Source organism: Ceratotherium simum, chromosome 27 (assembly GCF_057802395.1).
Source record: "Ceratotherium simum simum isolate JZ-2026a chromosome 27, ASM5780239v1, whole genome shotgun sequence".
NCBI classification, from domain to species: domain Eukaryota; kingdom Metazoa; phylum Chordata; class Mammalia; order Perissodactyla; family Rhinocerotidae; genus Ceratotherium; species Ceratotherium simum.
In genome coordinates this window covers 6,989,541-7,013,772 of record NC_141926.1, presented here as the reverse complement: position 1 = coordinate 7,013,772, position 24,232 = coordinate 6,989,541, and the positions used below count along the sequence as shown (strand labels likewise).

The window sequence follows — 24,232 nt, the reverse complement described above, 5'->3', positions numbered from 1 at the left end:
TTTGACTTAAACATCAAGGATTAGAGATGTGAAATGACTGGCTTCCTGAATCTTCACTAGATTATACAGCTTATTTCTGAAGTGAATATTTTTTCTTTTTTTATTTAATTAATTTTTTATTGAGGTAACTGGTTTATAACATTATATAAATTTCAGGTGTACATCATTATATTTCAATTTCTCTGTAGACTACATTGTGTTTGAAATGAATTTTCTAAGTCAGAGATTTATTGAGCTTTATTTTAAGACTCATTTGGAATGTTTGGTGTTCCCGTTAATTATCTTGAAGCTCACTTGTGTCACTGTAATAAATCTAAAGATCTTTCAGCTGGAGTTAGCTTATTACTTTCTTAAGTAATATTTGGAGAAAAATAGCGTGCTTGTGTGGTAGACTTTAAGGTGTTGGAAAAAAACATTTTGTATGACAAAAATAGTATATATTCACTGGAGAAATTTTGAAAACACAGAAAAGAAGAAAAGCAAAAATGGTCTATAATCTTTGGTCAGCTTTAAAATATAATTTGTAATACTAGTGACTTAAAATTGGGGAACCATTAATCATCTTCTCCAAGGGCCTAATTTTGGGAGTAAACTTTGCATGGTGAGGCTCTGCGGTAAATTGTGTGGGCATCATCTCAATCATTCGTCCTGACATGCAGTGGTCCCGTCTTATCCGAGGTTTCACTTTCCGTGGTTTCAGTTACTCGGCATCAACCACAGTCCGAAAATATTAAATGGAAAATTCCAGAAATAAACAATTCGTGAGTTTTAAATATTGCACCGTTCTGAGTAGTGTAATGAAATCTTGTGCTGTCCTGCTTGGTCTACCCGGGACGTGAATAATCCTTTTGTCCAGTGGATCCACACTGTATATGCTACCCACCCAAGTAGCCATCTTGGTTATCAGATCGACTGTCCCAGTATCGCAGTGCTTGTGTTCCAGTCACCCTTATTTTCCTTAATGAAGACCCAAAGCACAAGAGTCTGTGATGCTGGCAATTCAGATATGCCAAAGAGAAGCCCTAAAGTGCTCCCTTTACATGAAAGGGTGGAAGTTCTCGATGTAATAAGGAAAGAAAAAAAAATTGTATGCTGAGGTTGCTAAGATCTATGGTAACTTTTATTACAATGTATTGTTATACATGTTCTATTTCATTATTAGTTGTTAATCTCTTATTGTGCCTAATGTATAAAATTTATCATAGGTATGTATGTATGTACAGGAAAAAACATAGTATATATAGGGTTCAGTACTATCTGCGGTTTTAGGCATCCAAGGGTCATCTTGAACATATCCCCCCACAGATAAAGGGGAGACTACTGTAAGTGAATTTGAGCTATATTCCAGGGACAGGGTGTCTTTTCTCATCGCAGGCACCTGCCTGGGGGGGAGAGGAGCAGGCCTCCAGGCCTCTGGAACTCTGGTGAAGGGGCACACACAGAAGCCAGACAGATCCCTCCCTGCTCCTGGGTGTCAGTGCCACCTTCTCCAGGAGTAGCAGGGAATTAAAAAATTTGAGAGAGACTCAGTTACCTAAGAGGACTAAATATCCCTCCCGGATGACTTTGCCCCTCGGTGCCCTTGATCTTGATTCTGAAACCCATCAAAAGAATTGGGTGGCTAGATTTTGAATTCCTGTTTTTTTTTTTTTTTTTTTTTTTTGTGAGGAAGATCAGCCCTGAGCTAACAACCATGCCAATCCTCCTCTTTTTGCTGAGGAAGACGGGTTCTGAGCTAACATCTATTGCCAATCCTCCTCCTCTTTCCTTTCTCCCCAAAGCCCCAGTAGATAGCTGTATGTCACAGTTGCACATCCTCCTAGTTGCCGTATGTGGGACGCCGCCTCAGCATGGCCTGACGATCGGTGCGGCGGTGTGCGCCCAGGATTTGGCCCGGGCCGCCCAGTAGCAGAGTGCGGGCACTTAACCACTAAGCCACGGGGCCAGCCCCTGAATTCCTCTAACTTTTAACGCAATTCAAATTATTTATGTAAATAAGATGGAGAGAGCCTGCTACAAACAGATCATTAATTTTTTTCCCCCAGCATCTCTAAAATGGTGAAGAGGATTTGCTTGTTGAAGTCCTGGGCACCAGCGAGCCAGCCGTCCTCTCCCTGCCTGCACTGGGATGTCAGAGAATCCTTACACGGTCCAAGGCCTGTCACCTCCTGTTCTTTATGAGAGACAGGTGGCAAAGGGAGAAAGCAGGAAACAGACCACTCACAAAGGAATCTATTGTGTGACAGGTCGTTGAATTTGTTTTTCACCTGCCAGAAAATTTTAAAGAAGCTGCTATTTATTTTTTTAAAGGTCTCTGTGGCTCTTCCGACACCAAAAGCCCTGTAAATACAGCCTCCTCCGGCTGAGCTGGTGTTTCTGGGCTTTCCCAGCTCGCGAGAGGTCCTCCCTCCTTCCTTTCTCCCGGCTCCTCTGTTACCCGGGGCCCCACCTCCCCTCACCCCAAGGCCTCTCCCTGCAGGCCTCTGATTGGCGCGCGGCGCAGCCTGGCCTTTTAGGGACTGTTGTGGGGCATTGAAAGCGATAAGGGAAAGGGTCCAGTGGCTGCTTTTATCAACCAATCAAATATTTTCCCAACAGATCCCCAAATATTCCCTGGCCAATGGAGGGGAAAGCCCAAGATGCCCGGGCTGCTCCTCCGAGAGACAGAGCTTAAGTGGAAGTGGGAGGGGCCGGAGCTCAGAGGAGCCCTGGGCCCCCGCCAGGTCCCCCCTGGCACTCGCTCGGCCGTGTCACTCTCAGGATTTGTCTAGCGCCGCGCGCCCTCACTGGGGTGTGTTGGGGGGAGTCCTCTATCTGACTATCAAAATGGTTATCAAAGTGTTTGTGGCCACATCTTCTGGGTCCATAGCGGTAGGTGTCCGATGGCACTTGTGTGGCTGTCTTCCTCTACTATTTTCTGCATAACTCAGACTTGGAAGTAGAAGGAGCGGGTATGGCCCAGCGGTGGTCTTAAATTTCTCTGTGAGGCGTGTGTAAGTAAAGCGTGGCTCTGCAGTAAGCCCGTGTGCCTTTGCGTTCTGCAATTGTCTTAGTGGTGTTGAAGAAGTGTATCAAGTGTGTGATCCGGAGTAGCTGGGTGTGAAAGGGGATGCGAGGAAGGGGGTGTGTTCGATACTAGAATTTTTAACATGCAGTTGTGTCCTGTCGTGTTGCATGTATTAGACAGAGAGTTTTTTTTTTTTTTTGTAGAGTGTTTCTGGTAGTCATTTTGTAAGACTAATTTAGAGTTGTCCATAAATGACACTTTGTGTAACAATATTTGGAGCCTGTGAGGAACCAGATTACTAAATGACTCCTGGGTGTAATTACTTGTGTATGTAATGTAGCTATACTGGAAGTGTAAAGTTAGCATGTGTAATACTATTATTTGAGGAAAATGATGTCACAGTGACAACAACAAACATCTCTGAGGCCACAGTTTTAAATGCTCTAGGAATTCAAACGGACCAAAAATAGGTAGTGAAAGCCGACCCTCACCACATTGCTTTGTCGAATTTCTTTGGGACCAGGCTCGGAATCACCCGTCCACCTCTCCAATTGTAGCCTTTGTTCTGTGCGAGACAGACCTGCCTTGAGAAACAGGGGTAATGGAGACTCTTCCTCCCTGGAAGTGATTCAGGCTTTGATTTTGGGCTTGAACTTGTTGTGTCTATCTGGGACTGAGATTTCAACCAGCATTTTAGCAGAAGTTAGGGAAGCATGGAGAGAAAAGAGTTTATTAATCCAGAGAGCTGGAGACCAGCAAAGGGGGCTGTTTCCTTTTATATCTAGATCCCGGGCAGGCTCAGGTTACAGCCTGGATTCCAGCAGTCACTCAGCAGGGGATGATACCCCAGGGAGCCACTGGCCTGGCCAGGGGACAGCCCCAACAGCAACTATTGAATGTCACCACTCCCAGCCCTGAAAGGTTTGCAGAGAGGGCGAGAAGAAAACAAGAGAAAAGAGCCTGGTTTTCCCTTCTGAGCACAACTGATCAGCAACTGTTTAGTGAGCTCTCGAACATCTTTTAAGAGAAAAAGATGAGGAAAAATTCTAAATGTAAAACTGCAAAATCTTTTGTGGCTCTTGATGACCTCAGAAACTTTTAGTTGTTCTAGAATGAGCATGTTTTGGGACTATTTAGATAAAAAATAATTGTTTTGCACAAAATGCCTTTTGTGGGCTTTAAACATGCGGTTGACACTCATTGCTGGAAACTTTTACCACTTACCTCCCAATCCTCCACATATTCTGTAGACCAAGTCTGAGTGGCCCTTTGCATCCCTCTGGAGACAATGAATAAATTTAAGGATTTCCTAGGATTATTTGATGTCCTATATTCTTGAAGTTTGTGAGCACGATTTAGTTAGCCTTGGAAAATCTGGAGGGGCGCCATTCATTCCAGGATCTTAGAAAAGCCAAGTTAATTCTGGTTCCCTAAGCAAATGTTTTGGTGCCACTTGGAGCTGTGACCTTGGGAAAGTTATTTCACCTTGCTAAACCTCAATATCCTTAGCTGTAAAATGAGGATAAGAATAGTACCGAACTCATAGCCTTGTCATGAAGACTTAGGAAGTAAGCGTGAAGTGGCCGGCATGGTGTTGAGTGCTTACTCAGTGCTCAATAAATATTATAATTATTTAGTTAATGTTATAATTATTAGTTATTATAATTGTTAGTTAATATTAATTAATATTATTGTAGTTGTGATAATTATTAGTTAATATTAGTAGATCTGAGTGTATGATGATTATATTTCAGAAGAGTTGTCCCAAGCCACATAAATAGGAGAATTTCTGTCTTATCCTAAAGAATGAGAACTGATTACTCTCCCAGTGTCTGTGCTAATGATTTTTCCTGGGTGGGGGAATTTCACCCAGAAGCTTCTCTGCACGAGAACCACAGAGCAATTGCCAGGACTTCTGCTGTGTGTGTGGTGGTGGTTCTGCAAAACCTTGACTACTTACTTCTTCAGCCTACGTACTTTAGGATTCTTGCCTGAGACCTAATCAACAAGGGCATTATGACTTCTCTTGGATGGATGAAATAAATGAAACAGGAAAAAACAAATTGTAATCTCTTTTTGGGGGATTTCACATATGCACTGTGTATCACATCTCTATTTTAACAGTTGACACTAAGGCGTGGTTACGTGTTTTTACAGAGGGGTTTGAAAGTAGAGACCTTGTGAGCAGGAGAAGGCCTGTGTCTTCTTGTATGACCCTCCTCTCTTCCTGAAGGTCATTGCCACAGGGGGCTGGGGGACAGAAGGAGAGAGGACAGTCCTCACTGTTTCCAAGATACAGAGCCCCTGAAACCACGGTCTTTAAGCACAGACCCTAATGGTGGCTCCTGGGCTTCTCAATCCTTTCTCCAGTCTTGACTGAGTGTAGACACAGTGGGAAAAACACTGCTCTTGAATTAGGTGGATCTGGGTGTGAACCTTGGAAAATTCTTTAATTCATTGATCCCTCAGTTTTGTTACTTTAAATTGGTGATCAGAATATTTACCTGGCCTGGCTGTCAAGACGAGTGGATGAGATAACAGCGTGCTGGGTGGCTGACTGTGTGGGTTCTCAACTTGTGGTACAGAATGCTTTTCCATGTGTCGTCTTTGGTTCTCACCAAAACCAAAAGAATGAGGAAGGCGGCATTCTATCCATTTTGTAGATGAGGCGATTGAAGAGCAGAGCCCTTGCTCAGACAGCAAGCTTCTGCATGTCGTCTCTGACTCAAGTGAGTGTGCTTTCACCACAGTACAGTGACCTCGGTTGGAAAGGCTCCTAACTGTACGAGACAATAAATGAGAGGTGCCAGGCAGGTGACCCAAAGATCACTCTAACACGTTACAGTAACGAACAGTGACCGGTGACTTCAGGACAGAGATGAACATTTTCTTATGAGTAAATGTAACAGGATAGGAAAACAGACCTCTGTGAGCCTCCACTGAGGTCCCAAAGGCTCCAAATGACACCGACTCCAAGGATCCCCAGATCCCCCAGAGAGATGGTACAGCCTGTGGAGCCAGCATTGGCTATGGTGCCCTGGACGGGGGAGAAGGGGCAAGAGGTGGAGAGGGGGAGTGTGTCTGTGGCAAGAACTATTGGGGTGCTGTGCATGCCCCTCGCCTGAGGTCATGAAAGGGAGGAGTCCTCTGCAAGCTGATGCTGCATCCCTGGGGGTCAGCTCAGGAGGCCACGGGGTGAAGAGCTGCACTTTGCCTGCGAGGGTCCAGCGGAGCTCCTTGAACAGGGACCGCCCCAAGGGGGTGGACTGAAGGGGAGAGGGTCCCCCCACTCTGGGTGGGCATCAGGGTGCTGGCAAAGGTGACCATGCCAGCCAGGTGAGCTCACCTGCTCCCTACATCTCCCTCCTCCCCTGGGCTCATCCTAAGACCCTCTCCAGCCCCAGGCAGAACTCGAGTGATCCAAATAGCCAGATGAACGTTGCCTTTGGCCCAGTTTAAATTACTGGTGTTTGGGGAGTACAAAGGGGCAGATTTTATTTTTCTTCTCTTTTTTCGGATAGGAGGCTGAGAAATAGCACTTAACACAATGTCAGTTACCTTCCTGTAGATGCAATTTCTTGTCTCACGAGGAATAACAGTAAACAGGTCTTCCCCTCTTGTTTTCTCCATCTCTGACTTTCTAACAGAAGAAACATAAGGCAGGACTTGGGGAAATGTTTTTCTTCTAGTCAGAAATCATGGAAAAGAATGAAATCCTCTCTTCATTCCACCTCATGTCCTGAGGCATGATTAGTAGAGATGGAAATAATGTTGGCGAGGTGGCAGCGGACCTCAGCCAGGCTTTATTCAGGCTCCCGGGAGGGTATTTGAGAAGGAAGGAACACGGTTTTGGACAGAAAAAAGGATGTTGCCTTCTGAATATTTAATTAAAAGTAAACCTGCCTAAAATGAAGACATCTCTACTCTTCGAAACAGCAGTTATCTCTGAAAATATCTAAAGGAATCAGTAATTTATAAAGTGGTATGAATAATTATGAACAGGTTAGAAAGTATGTATAGAAAACATGATTAATTAAGATAATAATTTAGTCCAACAACCTGTCATCAGGTCTGATGGGATTTTGTAATAGAAATTCATCCGGGGAGCTGTAGAATCCGGAGTAGAGTTTCTGTGAGGAGGAGGGGAAGGTCCAGGGGCCACCCCAGCCTAGCCTTCGGGGAGGGCACATCAGTGGAGAAGCATGCAGCCCCTCCCTTGGTTCTGTAGATGTGACACTCAGGAATGTGCCAGAGTGCTTATGCCGGAAACTTAAGGGAAATTCCATCATTACGCACCTTTCTGTGTGACTTGCATTTTTATCTTTTGTCCACGCTTACCCCAAACTGAAATTTATATCTTGGTCCAAGTTTACTGGTTAAGTGTTGTATTGTAGCTAACAGCAGTCTTTGATTTATAGATCTAATGCTTTTAGTCAAAATATCTTTGTTATATTGATGGTACAAATGTTAATTAACAAGTAAATGTGTGATTACCATTTATATTTATGTGCATATGTAATTTATATATAAAACTTTATATGTAATTTATATATAAAACTTTATGTATAATTTATAACTACATTAATTTTTAAAAATTTTAAAATTATTTAATATTGATTTATATTATATTTATAATTAATTTAACGTATACAATCAACCAAATTATATAGAATTTGTTTTTGGTGATGATTTCATTCCAGTGCTTAAGCATCCATATGTCTTACTTTTCCTTATATTGATAGCATCATTCATTTTGGCAAAAGTGAATAAAATCAATTTTTTTCTGGTATGCAAATCTCTACGGAAGAAATTGGTTTATCCAAAAGAAGGTTTGAATCTAGAGATTCGGTTTGGGATGGGCGTGTAGCTTTTACAGCATTTATGTGGAATCCTCCAAGTCTAGTCCCTCTGTTGATAAACAAGTTACATGAAAATGACAAGGGGCTTCATAGTCTATGAAACATTTTTAATGACTTGTTTTCATTATGAGACAATATTCTATTCAGAGGACTTAAAAATTAAGATATTAAATCTTTTCATGTCCAAGAAAATACTTACTTAAAATTTTAATCTTACTTTTGAGAAATGACCATATTTTGCCTCTTTATTATTTTTAGTGTATTCTCTATCTAGATTGTACAAATGAGTTCTTTACATTTTTTTCACCCAAATAATCAGCTTATAAATCTACTCACAGGAAGAGCTGGGCACAATGTCTTGTGCAGAGTAGAAAGTCAATAAATAAATGTTGATTGATTATTCAATTGATCACTCTGGAAGTCTCTTCCAAAGGTGCTTAAAATGTTGTCCACAGAGTCTGCTGTAACCTGTTTACCAGTATTTATAAAAGAGGACATCATGCATTTCTGGGAGTGAATTCTTTGTTGTCATTGTTTCTGGGGAAGGAGTTCTAAGCTGTAAAGATGGCCACATTCATAAGACATGGTAGTTTGTAGGGGCCGGCCCCATGGCATAGTGGTTAAGTGTGCACGCTTGAGCACCAATGCACCGCTTGTCAGCCATGCTGTGGCAGCATCCCACATAAAGTGGAGGAAGATCGGCACAGATGTTAGCTCAGGGCCAGTCTTCCTCAGCAAAAAGAGGAGAGTTGGCATGGATGTTAGCTCAGGGCTAATCTTCCTCACAAAAAAAAAAAAAAGAAGAAATGGCAGTTGGTAGATACAATCCGTGCATGTGACCCATGGGTGGTGAAAAGGGCGCTCCAGTGTTCTTTCTGAGGTGTGGCTGGGGCTCCGCTCTCCGAGTTGAGTGTTAGTAGGAAAGGAGAAATCTGTGGGAGAACAGGGTTGTTTTGCTGCCTTACTCTTTATTGTGCTGGGAGAAATATCTTTCTCCAGCTTTTTCTCTGTCCTTCCCCCTGCAATAATCTCCATGTGGGCTTTTCAAGTTCCTGTACTATTTCTAAAGCTACTTTTGTTCCACGTGACTCATGTTCCTATTTTCATAACTGTGAATGAAGTGCATTTTAGTATGAGTATACTCAGTATTTGAGTTTCATAGTAAATTCTCTTTTTCTCTTTTCTTCTTTCTTTTTTCCCAGTCATCCTTTTTCTTCGTAAACAATTCTTATTTATTTTTTGGCATTAAAACTTAGCAGAGAATTAAAAGTATCTTGAAGATCTCAAATAAAAGCTCTGTGAGAGCATCTCTGTTTTTATTATGTCCATTACACCATGATTTAAACATTGATGAGATTACAATTTCAGAATTTCTGCAATCACTCTGTTGATCCTTTATAATAAGGTGTGATTTTATTATTTTCCTTGTTTAAATACTTAGCAAAATTATTTGTGTTGTATGGCATAGTTGGAGAAAGGATTTAATTTATATAGATATAAGCAAAACATTTTTAAAAAACGGTCTAATAGTTATCTTTCTCTACTCTTGACCAGATTAGGAAGAAACAGCAAGAAGTAGTGGGCTTTTTGGAAGCTAACAAAATCGACTTTAAGGAATTAGATATAGCTGGAGATGAAGACAATAGAAAGTGGATGAGAGAGAATGTTCCTGGAGAGAAAAAACCGCAAAATGGAATTCCTTTGCCTCCCCAAATCTTCAACGAAGAGCAGTATTGTGGGGTGAGTGTTTGGTTTCTTGGAAAATTCTTCTGCATGTGTCTTTATCAGAAATTGTTTAAAGCAGGTTAATTTTGAGGCAGCATTTGAAATTGTTCACAATTTTCAAGTCATGATCTATTTCTACTACCCCATTCCTGGATTGCAGATCCCTTGTGAATAATCAGTATTTAAGATTTACAAAATGATGGAAACAATGAAATGAGTCAGAAGTTCTTGGGATTATTTTAAGTTTCTTATTTTATTTAGAAGAATCGAGGTCACTTGTTCAAACAAAATATGCATTTAGTTGGAAAGGAATTCTAATCAGCCTTGCAGTTTACACATACATGCACCCATGCAGACACAGGGTAAGTTTTCATTTTTAGAAAGAATGACTTACAGAAGTAAAGTCTTACTACAAATGCAAGATGGTTTGTGTAAATGTATCTAAATAGTTTAAAAACTGTTCTGGACGTTTTGATTACAACAACAATTTTATTTTATACACTTAATAGTTCATTTCACTATAAAATCACTTTTTCATAAGAGTTTACAGATTCTACTTAGTAAATCAAATTGTTGAAAAGGAACTTTTAAAAACTCAAAGGACTTTAGGACATGAGAACTGGAAGTTATCTTAGGGGTCAGGTAAGCTTTCTAGATCATTTGTCAGATGCAGCAAGCAGGGCTCTGGAAGGCAGAGGGAATTGATCAGCCTTGTGCTATAATCTAAGGCCAGAGCCAGGTGTAGGAATCTTAACTCACCTCTTCTCTTCTTCACCTCTCACACAAAACTGCTGGCCCTTTAGGTTAGCTTCTCTTTACCTTTCTCATCTAAAGCAGGTGTTGTCAAACCATAGCCTGGGGGCCAAGGCCTGCAGCTGCCTGTTTTAGTAGATAAAGTTTTGTTGGAACACATCCACACTAATTCATTCACCTATTGCCTATGGTTGATTTTGCACAATGGCAGAGCTGAGGAGTTGCAACAGAGACCGTTAAGACCCACAAAGCCAAAAATATTTACTATCTGCCCATTTCCAGCAAAGCTTTCCGGCCTCTGATTTGAAGCATGAATTGTTTAGTTGCTGGGGGTTTGTCTTAGCTTCCTAGGGCCGATGTAACAAAGTGCCACAAAGTTGGTGGCTGTTATGGACTGAATGCTTGTGTCCCCCTAAAATTCATATGTTGAAGCCCTAACCCCAATGTGATGGTATTTGGAGATGGGGCCTTTTGGAGATGATTAGGGTTAGATGAGGTCATGAGGGTGGGGCCTTCATGATGGGATTAGTGTCCCTTATAGGAAGAGGAAGCGAGAGCAAACCCTCTGTCTTCCCCATGTGAGCACACAGCCAGAAGGCAACTGTCTGCAAGCCAGGAAGAGAACCCGACTATGCTGGCACCCTGATCTCAGACTTCCAGCTTCCAGAACTGTGAAAGAATACATCTCTACTGTTTAAGCCACCCAGTCTATATGGTATTTTGTTATGGCAGTCCAAGCTATCACAGTGCCTTAAAATAACAGAAATGCATTCTCTCACAGTTATGGAGGCCAGAAGTTTGAAATCAAGGTGTCATCGGGGTTGGTTTCTTTGGGAGGTTCTGAGAGAAAATCTGTTCCATGTCTTTCTCCTAGCTTTTGGTGGTTGCCAACAATCATTGACATTCCTTGGCTTGTGGATATATCACTCCCATCTCTGCCTCCATATTTACATGGCATTCTCCTTGTGTGTCTCTCTGTGTCTTCCCATGCCTTCTTATAGTACACCAGTCATTGGAATAGGGCCCACCCTAATCCAATATGGTCTCATCGTAACTAATTACATCCGTAAATATCCTATTTCCAAATAGGGTCACTTTCTGAGGTTTCAGGTGGACATAGATTTGTGGGGACACTACTCAACCCAGTAGAGGGCTATATGAATTTACACAGCTGTGTTAGCATTCTTCAGAGGCTTAGCTCAAAGTCCTGTGGCTGTGGGAGTGCTTTCAAACAGTCTTAATGTGGTCAGCACTTATTTAGAGGAATGTGTGGTTCAATCCAACTCTGCTGTGGATTTAAGCTGGAGCTTCCCAGAGTGTAGAGAGGATTTCCTCCTTGAGGAAGAATCCTCCCCTCCACCTCCCACTTCTGCCCTCCCCATACCCTCCCCACCTCCCAACATCCCTCCACCCTGACCCACATTCTAAGTATTGTAGCTCTTGTTCGATAAGGAAATGGATAATAAGGTTTTTTGGGGGTAGTGGTGGTGGGCAATTATTTTATTTTTAATACAAAAAAAAAAATATATATATGTATATTTTTTTTGGTGAGGAAGATTTGCCCTGTGCTACCATGTGTTGCGAATCTTCCTCTTTTTGCCTAAGGAAGACTCACCCTGAGCTAACATCTGTGCCCATCTTCCTCTATTTTGGATGTCGGTTGCTGCCACAGGGTGGCTCTGCTAAGTGGTTTAGGTCCATGCCTGGGAACCGAACCCGAGCTACCGAAGTGGAGCGTGCCGAACTTCACCACTAGGCCATGGGGCTGGCCCCTAAAATATTTTTTTAATAATTGAAAAATTAATACATGTGCACACTGAAAAACTAAAATGGTTCAAATATTGCCTCCAATGAAAATTATTCTCCTTCCCATTTCAGACCCCTGTCACTCTGGTTCCTTCCCCTGAGGTGGGCGGGCGTCTGGGAAGTCACCCAGGGCCCTATGCTCAAGGAAGCTCTCTATTTGGTTTAATGCTCTACTGTCACTGTCTTGAAATTCATAACAATTTTTGAAAAGGGACCCAGTGTTTCATTTTGCACGGAGCCCTGAAAATTAAGTAGCAGGTCCTACCCTGATCAACCAATGTAGGCAATTTCTTGATCGACTTTCCAGAAATTTTCTGTGTGTATTTACCACTGTGTATCACTTAAAAATGGGAGTGGGGCCTGGCCCGGTGGCGTAGTGGTGAAGTTCACGTGCTCCACTTTGGCGGCCCAGAGTTCACAGGTTCGGATCCCAGGCGTGGACATACACCACTCATCAAGCTGCGCGCGCTGTGGAGGCTTCCCACATACAAAATAGAGGAAGCTTGGCACAGATGTTAGCTCAGGGCCAGTCTTTCTCACTGAAAAAAAAAAAAAAAAAAAAGGGAATGTACTATACCCACGTTTTTTTCACTTAATAACTATATCTCAGAGATCATTGCAAAGCTGAGCATAGTCCTTATTTTGATGGATGCGAAATGTTCCATTGTATGCGACATAATTTATTGGCACAGTCATCTGATGGGGAGCATTCAGGTTGTTTTCAGTCTTTCACCATTACAAACAATGCTGCAGGAAACCTCTTTATACATATAGATCTTTGTATCCAGTATAAGCATAAATGTGTAGGATAAATTCCTAGAAGATGTGCTCAGTTAAAGCATATGTGCATCTCAAATTATGATAGATGTTGGCAGGTGGCTCTGTACTGCGGTTGAACCAATTTACATTTCCACCAGCTCAGTTTGCGAGTGGCTAGTTCCCTGAGACTTTGACAACACTGTATACTGCAAACTTTTGAATCTTTGCCAATCTATTGGATGAAAAATGTATTCTCACAGCTTTGACTTGGATTTCTGTCTTTGTGGGTGAGGCTGAACATCTTTTCCTATTTTTATAAGCTACTTGTATTTTTTCTATGACTTGCTATTTTCCTGTTGGGTTACAGTGATGTTTATTGGTTTGTTAGAGTCTTTACTTATGAAGGAAAGTGGCCCTTTTAATTACATAGATATTGCAAATATTTTCCCATGTTTCTTATTTGTCTTTTATCTTTTTAAAGTGATATTTTTTGGAATGCAGAACTTTAAAAATTTTTTGTCTAGACAAATTTAATCTTTTTTCTTTGTGGTTCCTGCACCCCAAGTCTTGTTTAGAAAAGTTTTCTGCACTCTAAAGTTTTCAAAAGAATCATCTCATGTTTTCTTCTAGTACTTTTCCAGTGAAAGTAGGATTTTAAATCTCTTGCTTTTGCTTATTTTAACTGCCCTTTTAAATTAAGGCTGGCTACAGTAGAGACAATATTGAAGTGTGTAGTGTTCAATCTATGTTAACGCCTAGGGTAAAGTTTCTGCAGTTATTTTCTGCTGTTATTTTCTGCTATAAAAAGAAAACTTCAAAGGCATTTCTTATCCCGTTTTGCTGTGACCTAGCAGTTTTTTAATTTGAACTGTGGTGGAGAAAGAAAACGTTTCTCAAGTTAAAAAAAAAAAAGACTTCTATTTTAAAGATATATTTTCCTATTACAAGTATGGATCTCATGAGATGAGCATACAAATTATTTTATGTTTAACTGTTTTTAATTCTTTTTAGTCCTGCCTTCAAAGAAGTATTAGTGGTTTATCTTACTACCAGCTTTGCTAAATTTGCTTTTCTGCAGTCTGTGGACACTCTTAACAAAAGTACATTAGTGAGGCAGAGGGCTTTGTTTCCAGAAAGTAGGTAAAAATGATTATTTTTATCATAGGTTCAGATTTTAAAAGGAGGCTCAAATGTTCTGAAGGATACGTTAGGTTTAAAAAGGCGTAAAGACGAATGGTCCGTCAATGTATCTTTCCGCATGATTGAAATGTGTACTGTAAGAATAACTATGATTTAAGGCGACTCACTGGTCTCTGAGGATTCTTGAATGGTCACCCATACGCCATGCCTGATGATGGCAGCAGGGAGAGGGAACCGCAGGGACAGGCAGTAGATTTCTCTGCGCCAGGGCGTGAGAGGACTGGGTGTCAGGGTAGTTCTAAATACCGCTGTGTCTCTGCCGGTCTGAACGCCTGCTGCTCTCTGCAGAACAGATGAAGATGTTATCCCAAGGGCATGGCAGACAACTGTTAGCTAGAGAAAGGAGACACCCGACAGGAAGCCAGGCACAGAGGAGGCCAGGTTACCCGCCTGGCAGAGGAATATGAGCTGGAAGTGGCGGATGTGTCTGTCGATGCCAAGTGGGAGTCTGTGCATCTCAGCCCAGGTGAGGGCTGGGGTGACTGCCTGGGTCTGAACACAACCAAAGGGGACTTTGACCATTCAGCAGAGAGGCAAGTATCCTCAGGGCTGCAAGAGAGGGCAGGAAGCCAGCTCAATTAGGGCGGGGGGAGGGCTCTCCCAACACAGTGATGTTACTGAACAAGCTATTTTATGTCATTAAAAATTTATTATGAAATATGCCATATATGATAAAAATATATAGTTTAAAGAGGAATAATAAAATGAACAACCATGTGTACACCATCCAGTTTGAGAAGTATGATATCACCAGAAATCGAGAAGTCCACTGTGTTCTTCTTCCCATCATGTCCGTCCGCCTCCCTCTGCCCCAGAGGGAGCTGCTGTAGTGAATTTCGTGTTCACCATATCTCCTCTTTTCTTTTTTCTTCTTTTTTTTTTGTTTTTGGTGAGGAAGATCAGCCCTGAGCTAACATCCATGCTAATCCTCCTCTTTTTGCTGAGGAAGACCGGCTCTGAGCTAACATCTATTGGCAATCCTCCTCCTTTTTTCTCCCCAAAGCCCCAGTAGATAGTTGTATGTCATAGTTGCACATCCTTCTAGTTGCTGTATGTGGGACGCGGCCTCAGCATGGCCAGAGAAGCCGTGCGTCGGTGCTTGCCCAGGATCCAAACGGGCAGCCAGTAGTGGAGCAGTGCACTTAACTGCTAAGCCACGGGGCCGGCCCCCTACTCTTTTCTTTCATCTCCCATGTATATATCTAAACACTACGTTTGGTTTTGCCTATTTTTGAGCTTTCTATAAATGGACTCAAACTCATGTATTCTTTGACTTGCTTCTTTCACCAACATATTTTAAAGATACATCCATGTTGATCAGTATTCTTCATAGCTTATACATTTTCACTGCTCCAGAATGGACACTGGTGTGTGTCCCAGTCCATTTGGGCTGCTGTAATAAAGTACCATAGACTGGGTAGCTTATAAACAACAGAAATTAATTTCTCACAGTTCTGGAGGCTGGGAAGTCCGAGATCAAGGCGTCAGCATGGTTGAGTTCTGGTGAGGACCCTCTTCCTGGTTCATAGCTGGCGCCTTCTCCTGTGTCCTCACGTGATGGAAGGGTGAGGGAGCTGTCTGGGGTCTCTTTTATAAGGCATGAGTCCCGTTCATGCGGGTGCCACCCTCATGACCTAAACACCTCCCGAAGGCCCCACTTCCTAACACCATCGTCTTTGGGGGTTAGGATTTCAACATATGAATTTTGGGGGGTCACAAACGTTCAGACCATAGCAGTGTGGTTTCTGGTCTTTGGCTGTTACAAACAGTGCTGCTCAATAAATGCTCTCGACAGGTCTCCTGGAGACATGCGAGTTTCTCTTGGTTCTGTTAAGTAGGAGCGGAATAGCTAGATCACAGCTGTCAGCATGTTTCACTTCTTCACCAACATTTGGCATTGTCCAACTTTGACATCTTTGTGAGCCTGGTGGATGTGAAATGGTAACTCATTGTGGTTTTAATTTGCATTTCCCTGATTTCTAATGAGATTGAGTAGCTCTTCATGTTTGTTTGTCCTCTTCTGTATATCTTTTGAACATTTTTCTGTTGGTTTTGCCTTTTCCTTATGATGGAAAAGAGTTCTTCAATAGCATAGATGAGGCTAATCTTTTCTCATGTGCACTGCAGATCTTTTCTCGGTTCATGGCTTGTCTTTTTACTCTTCTCTACTCTGAAATCATAAAGATATTCTCCTGTATTGTCTTCTAAAATTTTTACAATTTTGACTTTACATTTACTTCCTTAATGGATCTAAAATTAATATTTTTTGGGTACATGGTGTGAGGTAGATTGAAATTGAACCTATTTCAATTTTTAAAAATAACCGGTTAGGGGCTGGCCTGGTGATGTGGCGATTAAGAGCACGCATTCCGCTTTGGCGGCCTGGGGTTTGCTGGTTTGGATCCTGGGCGCGGACCTATGCACCACTCATCAAGCCATGCTAAGGTGGTGTCCCACATAGAAGAGCTACAACTCTGCAGCTATGATACACGACTGTGTACTAGGGCTTTGGGGAGAAAAAAGAAAAGAGGAAGATTGGCAATAGATGTTAGCGCAGGGCCAATCTTCCTCAAAAAAAAAAAGCCAGTTATTTCGTCCAGTTGTCTTATCCACATTTATTAAAAAGTCCATCCTTTCTCCACCTATCTACAGTACCAGCTCTGTCATAATCATTTGTATATTGTGTGTGGGTCTATTTCTGGACATTTTGTCTATGTGTCTTGCTATTTATGGTCCAATACCATACTCTCTTTATGATCACAGCTTTATAATAAGACTTGCTGATCTCCTTTTTCTGCTTCTTCTTGTCATGCTTAGCCCTTTGATTTTTCATTTTAGATTAATTATCTTATTTGGTTCTACTAAAATCCCAGCCGAGATTTTGATTGAAAAATTATTGGATCTATAGCTCCATTTGGGAAGAATTGGCATCTTTAAGATACTTTTTTATGGAGATCCCAACATATCCAACCCAAGGATATGTTCTATAGCATCATTATTTAGGTCTTCTGTAAAGTTTAAATTTTCTTCATACATATGTTGTTAGATTTTTTTGGAGGTACTTCACATTTTTTATGCTCTCTTTTTTCAAATTATATTTTCTCCCTGATTGTTGCTAATATAGAAATAACATTTTATGTTAGTATTTATATCCAGCAACCTTGCTAAACTCTTATTAGTTATAATAATTTATCTATAGATTATTTTGGGATATATATAATGTGTATATTCATATATATAATATATAAGTTATTAAGGACAATTATGTTTTTTCTCATACAATATCTTTCTGTCTTCTTTTCTTGACTTACTGCACTGGTGAGGGCTTTCAGAACAATATTGAACAGAAGTGATAATAATAGGCATCCTTGTCTTGTTTCTCATCTTAAAGATGGTGTTTTCAATATTTTCCCATTAGATATGATATTTGCTAAAGTTTTGTGTAGCTTCCCTTTATCAGGTTAATTTCCTAGTTTGCTAAAACATAAAAAAAAAAAACACGAATGGGTGTTTAATTTTATTGAAAAACTTTTCTTTACCTATTGAGGTAAACAAACAGTTTTATTTCTTTAATCTGTAAATGTAGTAAATTATTTACATATTTTTCTGGTATTGAATCACCATTATGTTTCTGGGAAAAACCCATCTTAGTTGCAGTGCATTGACTTTTTATATGGTGTTGGATTTGGTATGCTAATATTTTCTTTAGAATTCTTAATCTATGTGCATGAAAGAGATCAAATGGGGTCATCTTGTCCTTTTCTAATTTTGGTATCCAGAGCAGGTAGGCTGGCCTTGTTAATTCAGTTGGGGGAATGTTCATTCTTTTTCTGTTCTCTGTGTGCCGTTTATCAATTTATTGCCTCTCAGCTCCAAACCCAACCGTCATCACCTGCCCTGTGATAGTGGAGCTGGATTCTTATGCATTTCTCCTTTGCAGTGAGCACAATGTCAAGCTTTGTCAGTAGAGCATGCTGGAGGGACATCGCAGGGGACAGGGACTTCTCTGTCTGCTTCCCATGTCCTTGTGTGTTTTGCTTCTTCTTCCTCTTATCACATGACAACAGCAGTGGTGTGTGTGTGTGTGTGTGTGTGCGTGTGTGTGTGATATCCAGTAGTGCTGCACCTCCATCATGTGGCCAGAGCATAAAGCCCCTCAGCACACTTGCATCCTTAGCCCTAGCCTGGTGACCTCATTGTGGTCCATCTGATGTGGACTCTGTGCACCCCAGGCCTCCCACCACCTGGCCACTATGTGATAGCCCCAGCCTTGGCCCACCTGCACCCCAGAAGGGTGTTTTCTGTTGGCCAGCATCTTAGGACCAGCTCTGGCCAAGGACACCCCGTGAACTTCTCCACCATCTTGGGGCTGCAACCTCACCCTATCCTGTGAGGTGTGAACCCTAGACTTGGAGAAGGGTCCTCGCTCTTTTCAGTTTCTTTCCTGAGGCACTGTCCCTCAGCCCTGGGGTATTCTTCAGTCTTCTCTCCCCCTTTATAGTTACTTTCCAATTATAGTTAATAATAATTACTGTATGATATCAGTCTCCTAATGAGACCCTAACTAATACAGCCTGGAAGAGTGTGTGCGAGATTGGAGAGATTGCTTCCTAGAAAGTGTGGTGGAATTTACCTGTGAAACTCCCTCACCTTGGTCTTTTCCTTGTGGGAAAACTTTCACTGCTGATTCAATTTCTTTAATGAATGGGATTTACAGTAAAGCACTACTGAGGCTTTCTATTTCTTTTTTTTTTTTGAGAGGTTGTGCAAAACTATTGTATTTACAAAAATAGCACAAAACTGAATTCAACAGTCAAGACACATGCACACTTCATTCACATTTTCAACAGCATAAGGTATTCTGTGCAATAGAACTGAATAAGGATACTAGCTTCAGTGGCAGCTGTGAAGCACTAGAGTCATATAAATTACACCAAAATGGGCAAATATTGCCCAAGTAAAATTCTATTGTTAATCCTGAAACAGGTTCAAGGCCATTCAACTTCAGTCACAGAGATACAAATATTTTGGAGCCCCATCTATTTGCATTTGAAATATGTGATCTTTCTTCCAATTTGTGGTCTTAAACTTCTGTTTTACAAAATGCAAAAGGAAAATACAGAAGAAATCAATACAATAAAGATTATATTAAATAAGAGTAACATAAAAAGCTATAATTAAGATGAACTAAAGTAAGCCAAAATATTAAAATTGTAAAACTTGCTTATTGCATGTTGGAATCAGTTCTAAAGTAGGAGTTAGATAATATATGCAGTTATTTTCAAATAGATTGCTTTATGTGGCTCTAACATGTTCTTTTCATCAGTGCACTGTTCAACTAATCAAAAACCCCTACAGATGTATATTTCCTCGCAATAGCAGTACACACTACTGCTGCCTGCAAAGCGGTCACTCTCAAATGACTTAGTGAATGAAAGGAAATGAAAAGCGGAGAAGTAAGGTATTAAGGAGACGTAATGGGAATTAGAAGATGCAGGTGGTTCAGCTCTTTTAATCAGCCAGCCAGCTTGCTGGCAACACGGATGGTTTCTGTCGAGGAAGGCCCAGTGCAGGGGGATCGTGGTCACCACGGCCTCTGTCTTATCCGGGGCTGCAGTAGCAAGTTGCTTGTTCTCCATGTTTCCTTTAGCCATGTTGTAATCCCTGAATCAAAATATTTTTGCCCTTTCTGCAATCATTCCTCAAGGAATCTGAAACTCCAGGCTTTTGTCCCAGACGAGGATCCCTTGCTATTAATTTTGCTTCAGCCTTCTCTGGACTAGTCGCTTCCATTCCTTCTGCTCCTCTGTGGAGGCAGCTTCGGGACTTCCACAGACACACTGCCCCTTTGCAGACCAGATGCCGGGAAAGATGCGATTACCTGGTGGCCAGGCCCCCGCCCCCTGGACTCCCAGCCCCCCTCTATTTCTTCTTAAGTTGGTTTCCATAAATTCCATTTCCACAAATTCTAAGACATCCACTCCATCTGAGTTTTTAAGCCTAGCATAAAGTTTTCAATAATATAGTTTTATCACCTGTCTAAAATATATAGTTATGTCTTCTCTTCATTTCTAATTTTTTTCCTTTGTGTCTTTTCTTACTATTCCTCTTGGTTCATCTTGCCCATAGGTTTTTTTTCATTTTTGTCTATTTATTTGTTTTTTTTTTGTTTTTTTTTTTGTTTTTTTTTTTAAAGATTTTATTTATTTTATTTTTCCCCCCAAAGCCCCAGTGGATAGTTGTATGTCGTAGCTGCACATCCTTCTAGTTGCTGTATGCGGGACTCGGCCTCAGGATGAACGGAGAAATGGTGCCTCGATGCACACCCGGGATCCGAACCCGGGCCACCAGCATCGCAGCGCGCGCACTTAACCACCAAGCCACAGGGCCGGCCCTATTTGTTTATTTATTCATAAAATTTACCCTTCTTTCCTTTTTTTAAAAATTGAGATATAATTGACATATGACATTGCATTAGTTTCAAGAATACAGCATAATGAGTTGATATAAATATATATATATATATATACATTGAGAAATGATCACCACAATAAGTTTAGTTGACATCCATCACCACACAGTTATAAATTTTGTTCTTGTGGTGAGAACTTTTACGATCTAATCTCTTAGCAACTTTCAAATTTTTTTTGTCCTGTTGATTCTTACTGATGTATGTCTATATCTATATGTCTCTAGCTATATATAATTTTTCCTCCTATTTGCTAAATTTCTGCTCATCCTTATTATTTTTTCTTTCTATACTCTTTGGTTTCTTCTTTTCTTCCCTACTTTCATGTTTAGTTAGCTGCTTAGCTCACTACTCCTAAACCCTTTTTCTTTCCTAATGTCGATATTTAAGACTATAAATTCCCCTCTGAGTATGTCTTTAGCTCATTCCGTATATTTTGATATACAGTATTTTCATTGTTATTTCTAAAACACTTATAATCCATCATATGATTTCTTTTTTGACCCATGCATTGAGATTATGGATACATTTGGAGTTTCTTCTATTATTTCGTAATGTGCTTTTTATTTTTCCCACTATGACAGTTTCTTTCTTTTTTTATCCTTTCTTGATTTTATTGTATTGACTAAAGTCTTTTTTTCTAATTTTATTTACCGCTTTACTTAGTAGAAGTTATCTGTTCTTTTAGTGATTGCTTTAGTTATTTTAACACACATACTTAATTTAAATGAAAGATAATCAGTATCTTTACTCTTGTCCCAAATGTTAAAAGAGCCTTTACACTCTTTAATCACCCTCTCTCTATTTATGGGTGTTTTGTTTTTTCAGTATATTTTTAGTTTGTTGACTTCAACCCCCCACCCCCCAAATTAGACATTTCTATTTATTGTTTTTATACTCAGTATTTGTTTAGATTTAGGTTTACCCACACATTTATTAATATCTTTGCCCATGATTCCTTCTTGTATCTTAGATAATCCATGTGGAATCATTTTCCTTCTGCCTGAATACATCCTATAAAATTGCTTTAAGTGAGGGTCTATTGGTGGTATGTTCTCTAAATTTTTGTTTGTTTGAAAGAGATATTTTCCAGACAAATGTCTTTATTTTGCTCTCATGTTTGCAAAACAGTTTCACTGTGTCTAGAATTCTGGATTGGTGGTTAGTTTTTCTAAACACATTGAAATTATTGTTTTATTTTCTTCTGTCTTCTGTGTTGCTGTTGAGAAGCCAGCTGTCAATCTAATTGCCATTCTTTTGTAGGGAAACTGTCTTTTTTCTTCCCTGCTCCCTCCCTCCCTCCCCATTTCCCTCCATCACCGCTTTTAATAATCTTTCTCTAGGATGTGTCTATGTTTAGAATTCTTTTTATTTATTCAGTTTAGAATTATTGATTTGGCTTCCTGAGTCTAAGGATTGGTATCTTTCAACAAGTCTAGAAAATTATTAGCCATTGTGTTTGAGTATTGTTAGCTTCTCCTAGAGTACCTATAAGATGTTTATTAGACCTTTTCACTCTGTTTTCCTGTAATAATATTTCTTCCACACTTTTATTCTCTTTTTTCCCTCTCTAGATAATTTCTTTGGTTGAATCTTCCAGTTAGCTAATTTTCTCTTCTGATGTGTCTGATCAGCTATTTAATCCATATAGGTTAGGTTTGCAATTCAGTTATTACATGTTCATTTTGGGGAGTACGTTTTGGTTCTTTTCCAAATTTGCTTGATTGTTCTCTTTAGTTTGTTTATTTCTTGTGTTTTCAAGCTTCTCTTTCATTTCTTTAATATGTTAAATATAGATATTTTATATTTTCTTCCTGATAATTCCAATATCTGATTCTGATTTATGATTCTGCTTTTTGTTATTTCTGTTGGCATTCATTTATGGTGTATTTTTATTTCCTTATTTATTTTGTGATTTTTGACTTGGAACTGCTCATTTTTTAAAACTTTATTTCTGGATACTCTTTGAGCCCTGGAATTTGTTTCTGTGAGTTTCCTGGGAGCTGTATAAGAGCTAGAAACCTTTTAAATTAAGATTTCCTTTGAAGATGTTTTGGACCATGCATGTCATGGGAATTTGGACTACAAACTCATGTGAATTCTGGCTTGTGGTTATGAATTCTCAGGGGAGAATATTTTCTCCTCCACTCAGCACCAAAGTTGAGTCAGGCAAGGTTTCTTCTGTTCTGCATGGCAGTATTATTCCTCATTTATATTTATATTGAGAGTAGAGCCTTTGCCAGGGTTCTGGAGTGTATGTGTGTGTGTGTGTGTGTGTGTATGTATGTATGTGTGTGCATGTATGTATACACATGTGTATATATGTATGTGTATGTATTTATGCATGCATGTGTATGTGTGTGCTCACATGTGTATATTATGTATGCAGGCATGTATTTGTGTGTGCACATGTACACGTGTATGTATGTGTGCATGTGTATATTATGTATGTGTGCACATATGTGTATATGTATGTTTGTGTATATATGCATGTATGCGTGCATGTGTGTATGTATATGTATTTTGTATATATGTGTATGTATGTGTGCACGTGTGTATTATGTAGGTGTGCATGTATGTGTATGTGTGTGTATGTGTATGTATATCCATGTGTATGCATGTGTGCATTGTGTACGTATATGTATGTGTGTACGTATTTTTGTGCTTGTGTGTATGTATGTGTATATGTGTGTGTATGTATGGGTGTATGTATGAATGGTGTATGTATGTGTGTTTGTGTATGTCTGTGTTTTATAAATCTCCCCACCTTGAGGAGGCCCGAGGCTTTATCCTCTTCCTCCTTTTCCCTCAGCAACATCAAAGTGGAAGCTAAAGATCTGGGTTTATCAGAAACTCTCAGTGTGGATGGCAGCCTTGGTGTATGCTTACTCTTAGGATTCCTGATCTTTCTTGGCTATAATCTTTCCTTTTGTACCTGCTCAGCAATGCATTTGTACTTTTTGTCTTAATCTGGCTTAAAAATTTTTTTTTCAAGGCAGTGTTTCATGGCATCTATTGTGCCACACTAACATAAATGGAAGTTGAAAAACCATTTTATACTCATTATTTTCTATATTTATTTGTTAGCATCAAGTCAGAAATAATGACAAATTGTTGTTCACTCCTCTGAAATTCTGAAGAAGCTATTTGAACTTAAGTTGAAGCAAAAGACAATTCACTCAACTGTAAGAAAACCCTTATTGACTTGGAAGCTTCTAGAGTTGGCCAACTAGAGAAGTTATCAGATCTTTATCTATGGAATTTTTGGAAAATAACATAACTTTGCCTCCTGATATTTCACCTACTTACCAACACTACTACTAATGTATTCTATCATGTAACCTTTTAACAACACCTACAAAGCGTGTGCTCCAGGAATCAATCAGAATTTCTGATACCAAAGGATCACTTACTCGTGATGCTCTATTTCCTTCAACTGAGATTTGAGGCAGCTTACAAAAATGCATCAGTATAAAAGAATAAAAATAATCAATGAGAGAATCAGGACAGCAGGTAGAAAATAATAAAGCTGTGGATAAGGTTAACACACAGGAGTATATAACCTTTTCTTCCCAGTATAAGCAGCCTGTATTTGGTTTTAAGCTTCTTAACACACAATAAGAGCAGGGTTGGCAGTAACACGACTAAGTTGGT

General features: G+C 40.1%; 1 protein-coding gene and 1 pseudogene across 1 annotated transcript in view; one reads left to right on the top strand and one right to left on the bottom strand.

Annotated features, from left to right (window-relative positions):
* The first annotated feature begins 2,712 nt into the window (after positions 1-2,712).
* The window catches only part of SH3BGR (SH3 domain binding glutamate rich protein), a 66,359-nt gene continuing 44,839 nt past the window's right edge, over positions 2,713-24,232 (top strand). The window contains exons 1-2 of the mRNA XM_004429615.3: positions 2,713-2,871; positions 9,421-9,606. Of these exons, the coding sequence (XP_004429672.1) occupies positions 2,827-2,871; positions 9,421-9,606 (231 nt within the window). The 5' untranslated portion in view covers positions 2,713-2,826. The remainder of the gene's footprint in view (positions 2,872-9,420; positions 9,607-24,232) is intronic.
* LOC106801694 (cAMP-regulated phosphoprotein 19 pseudogene) lies at positions 19,621-20,066 on the bottom strand (annotated as a pseudogene).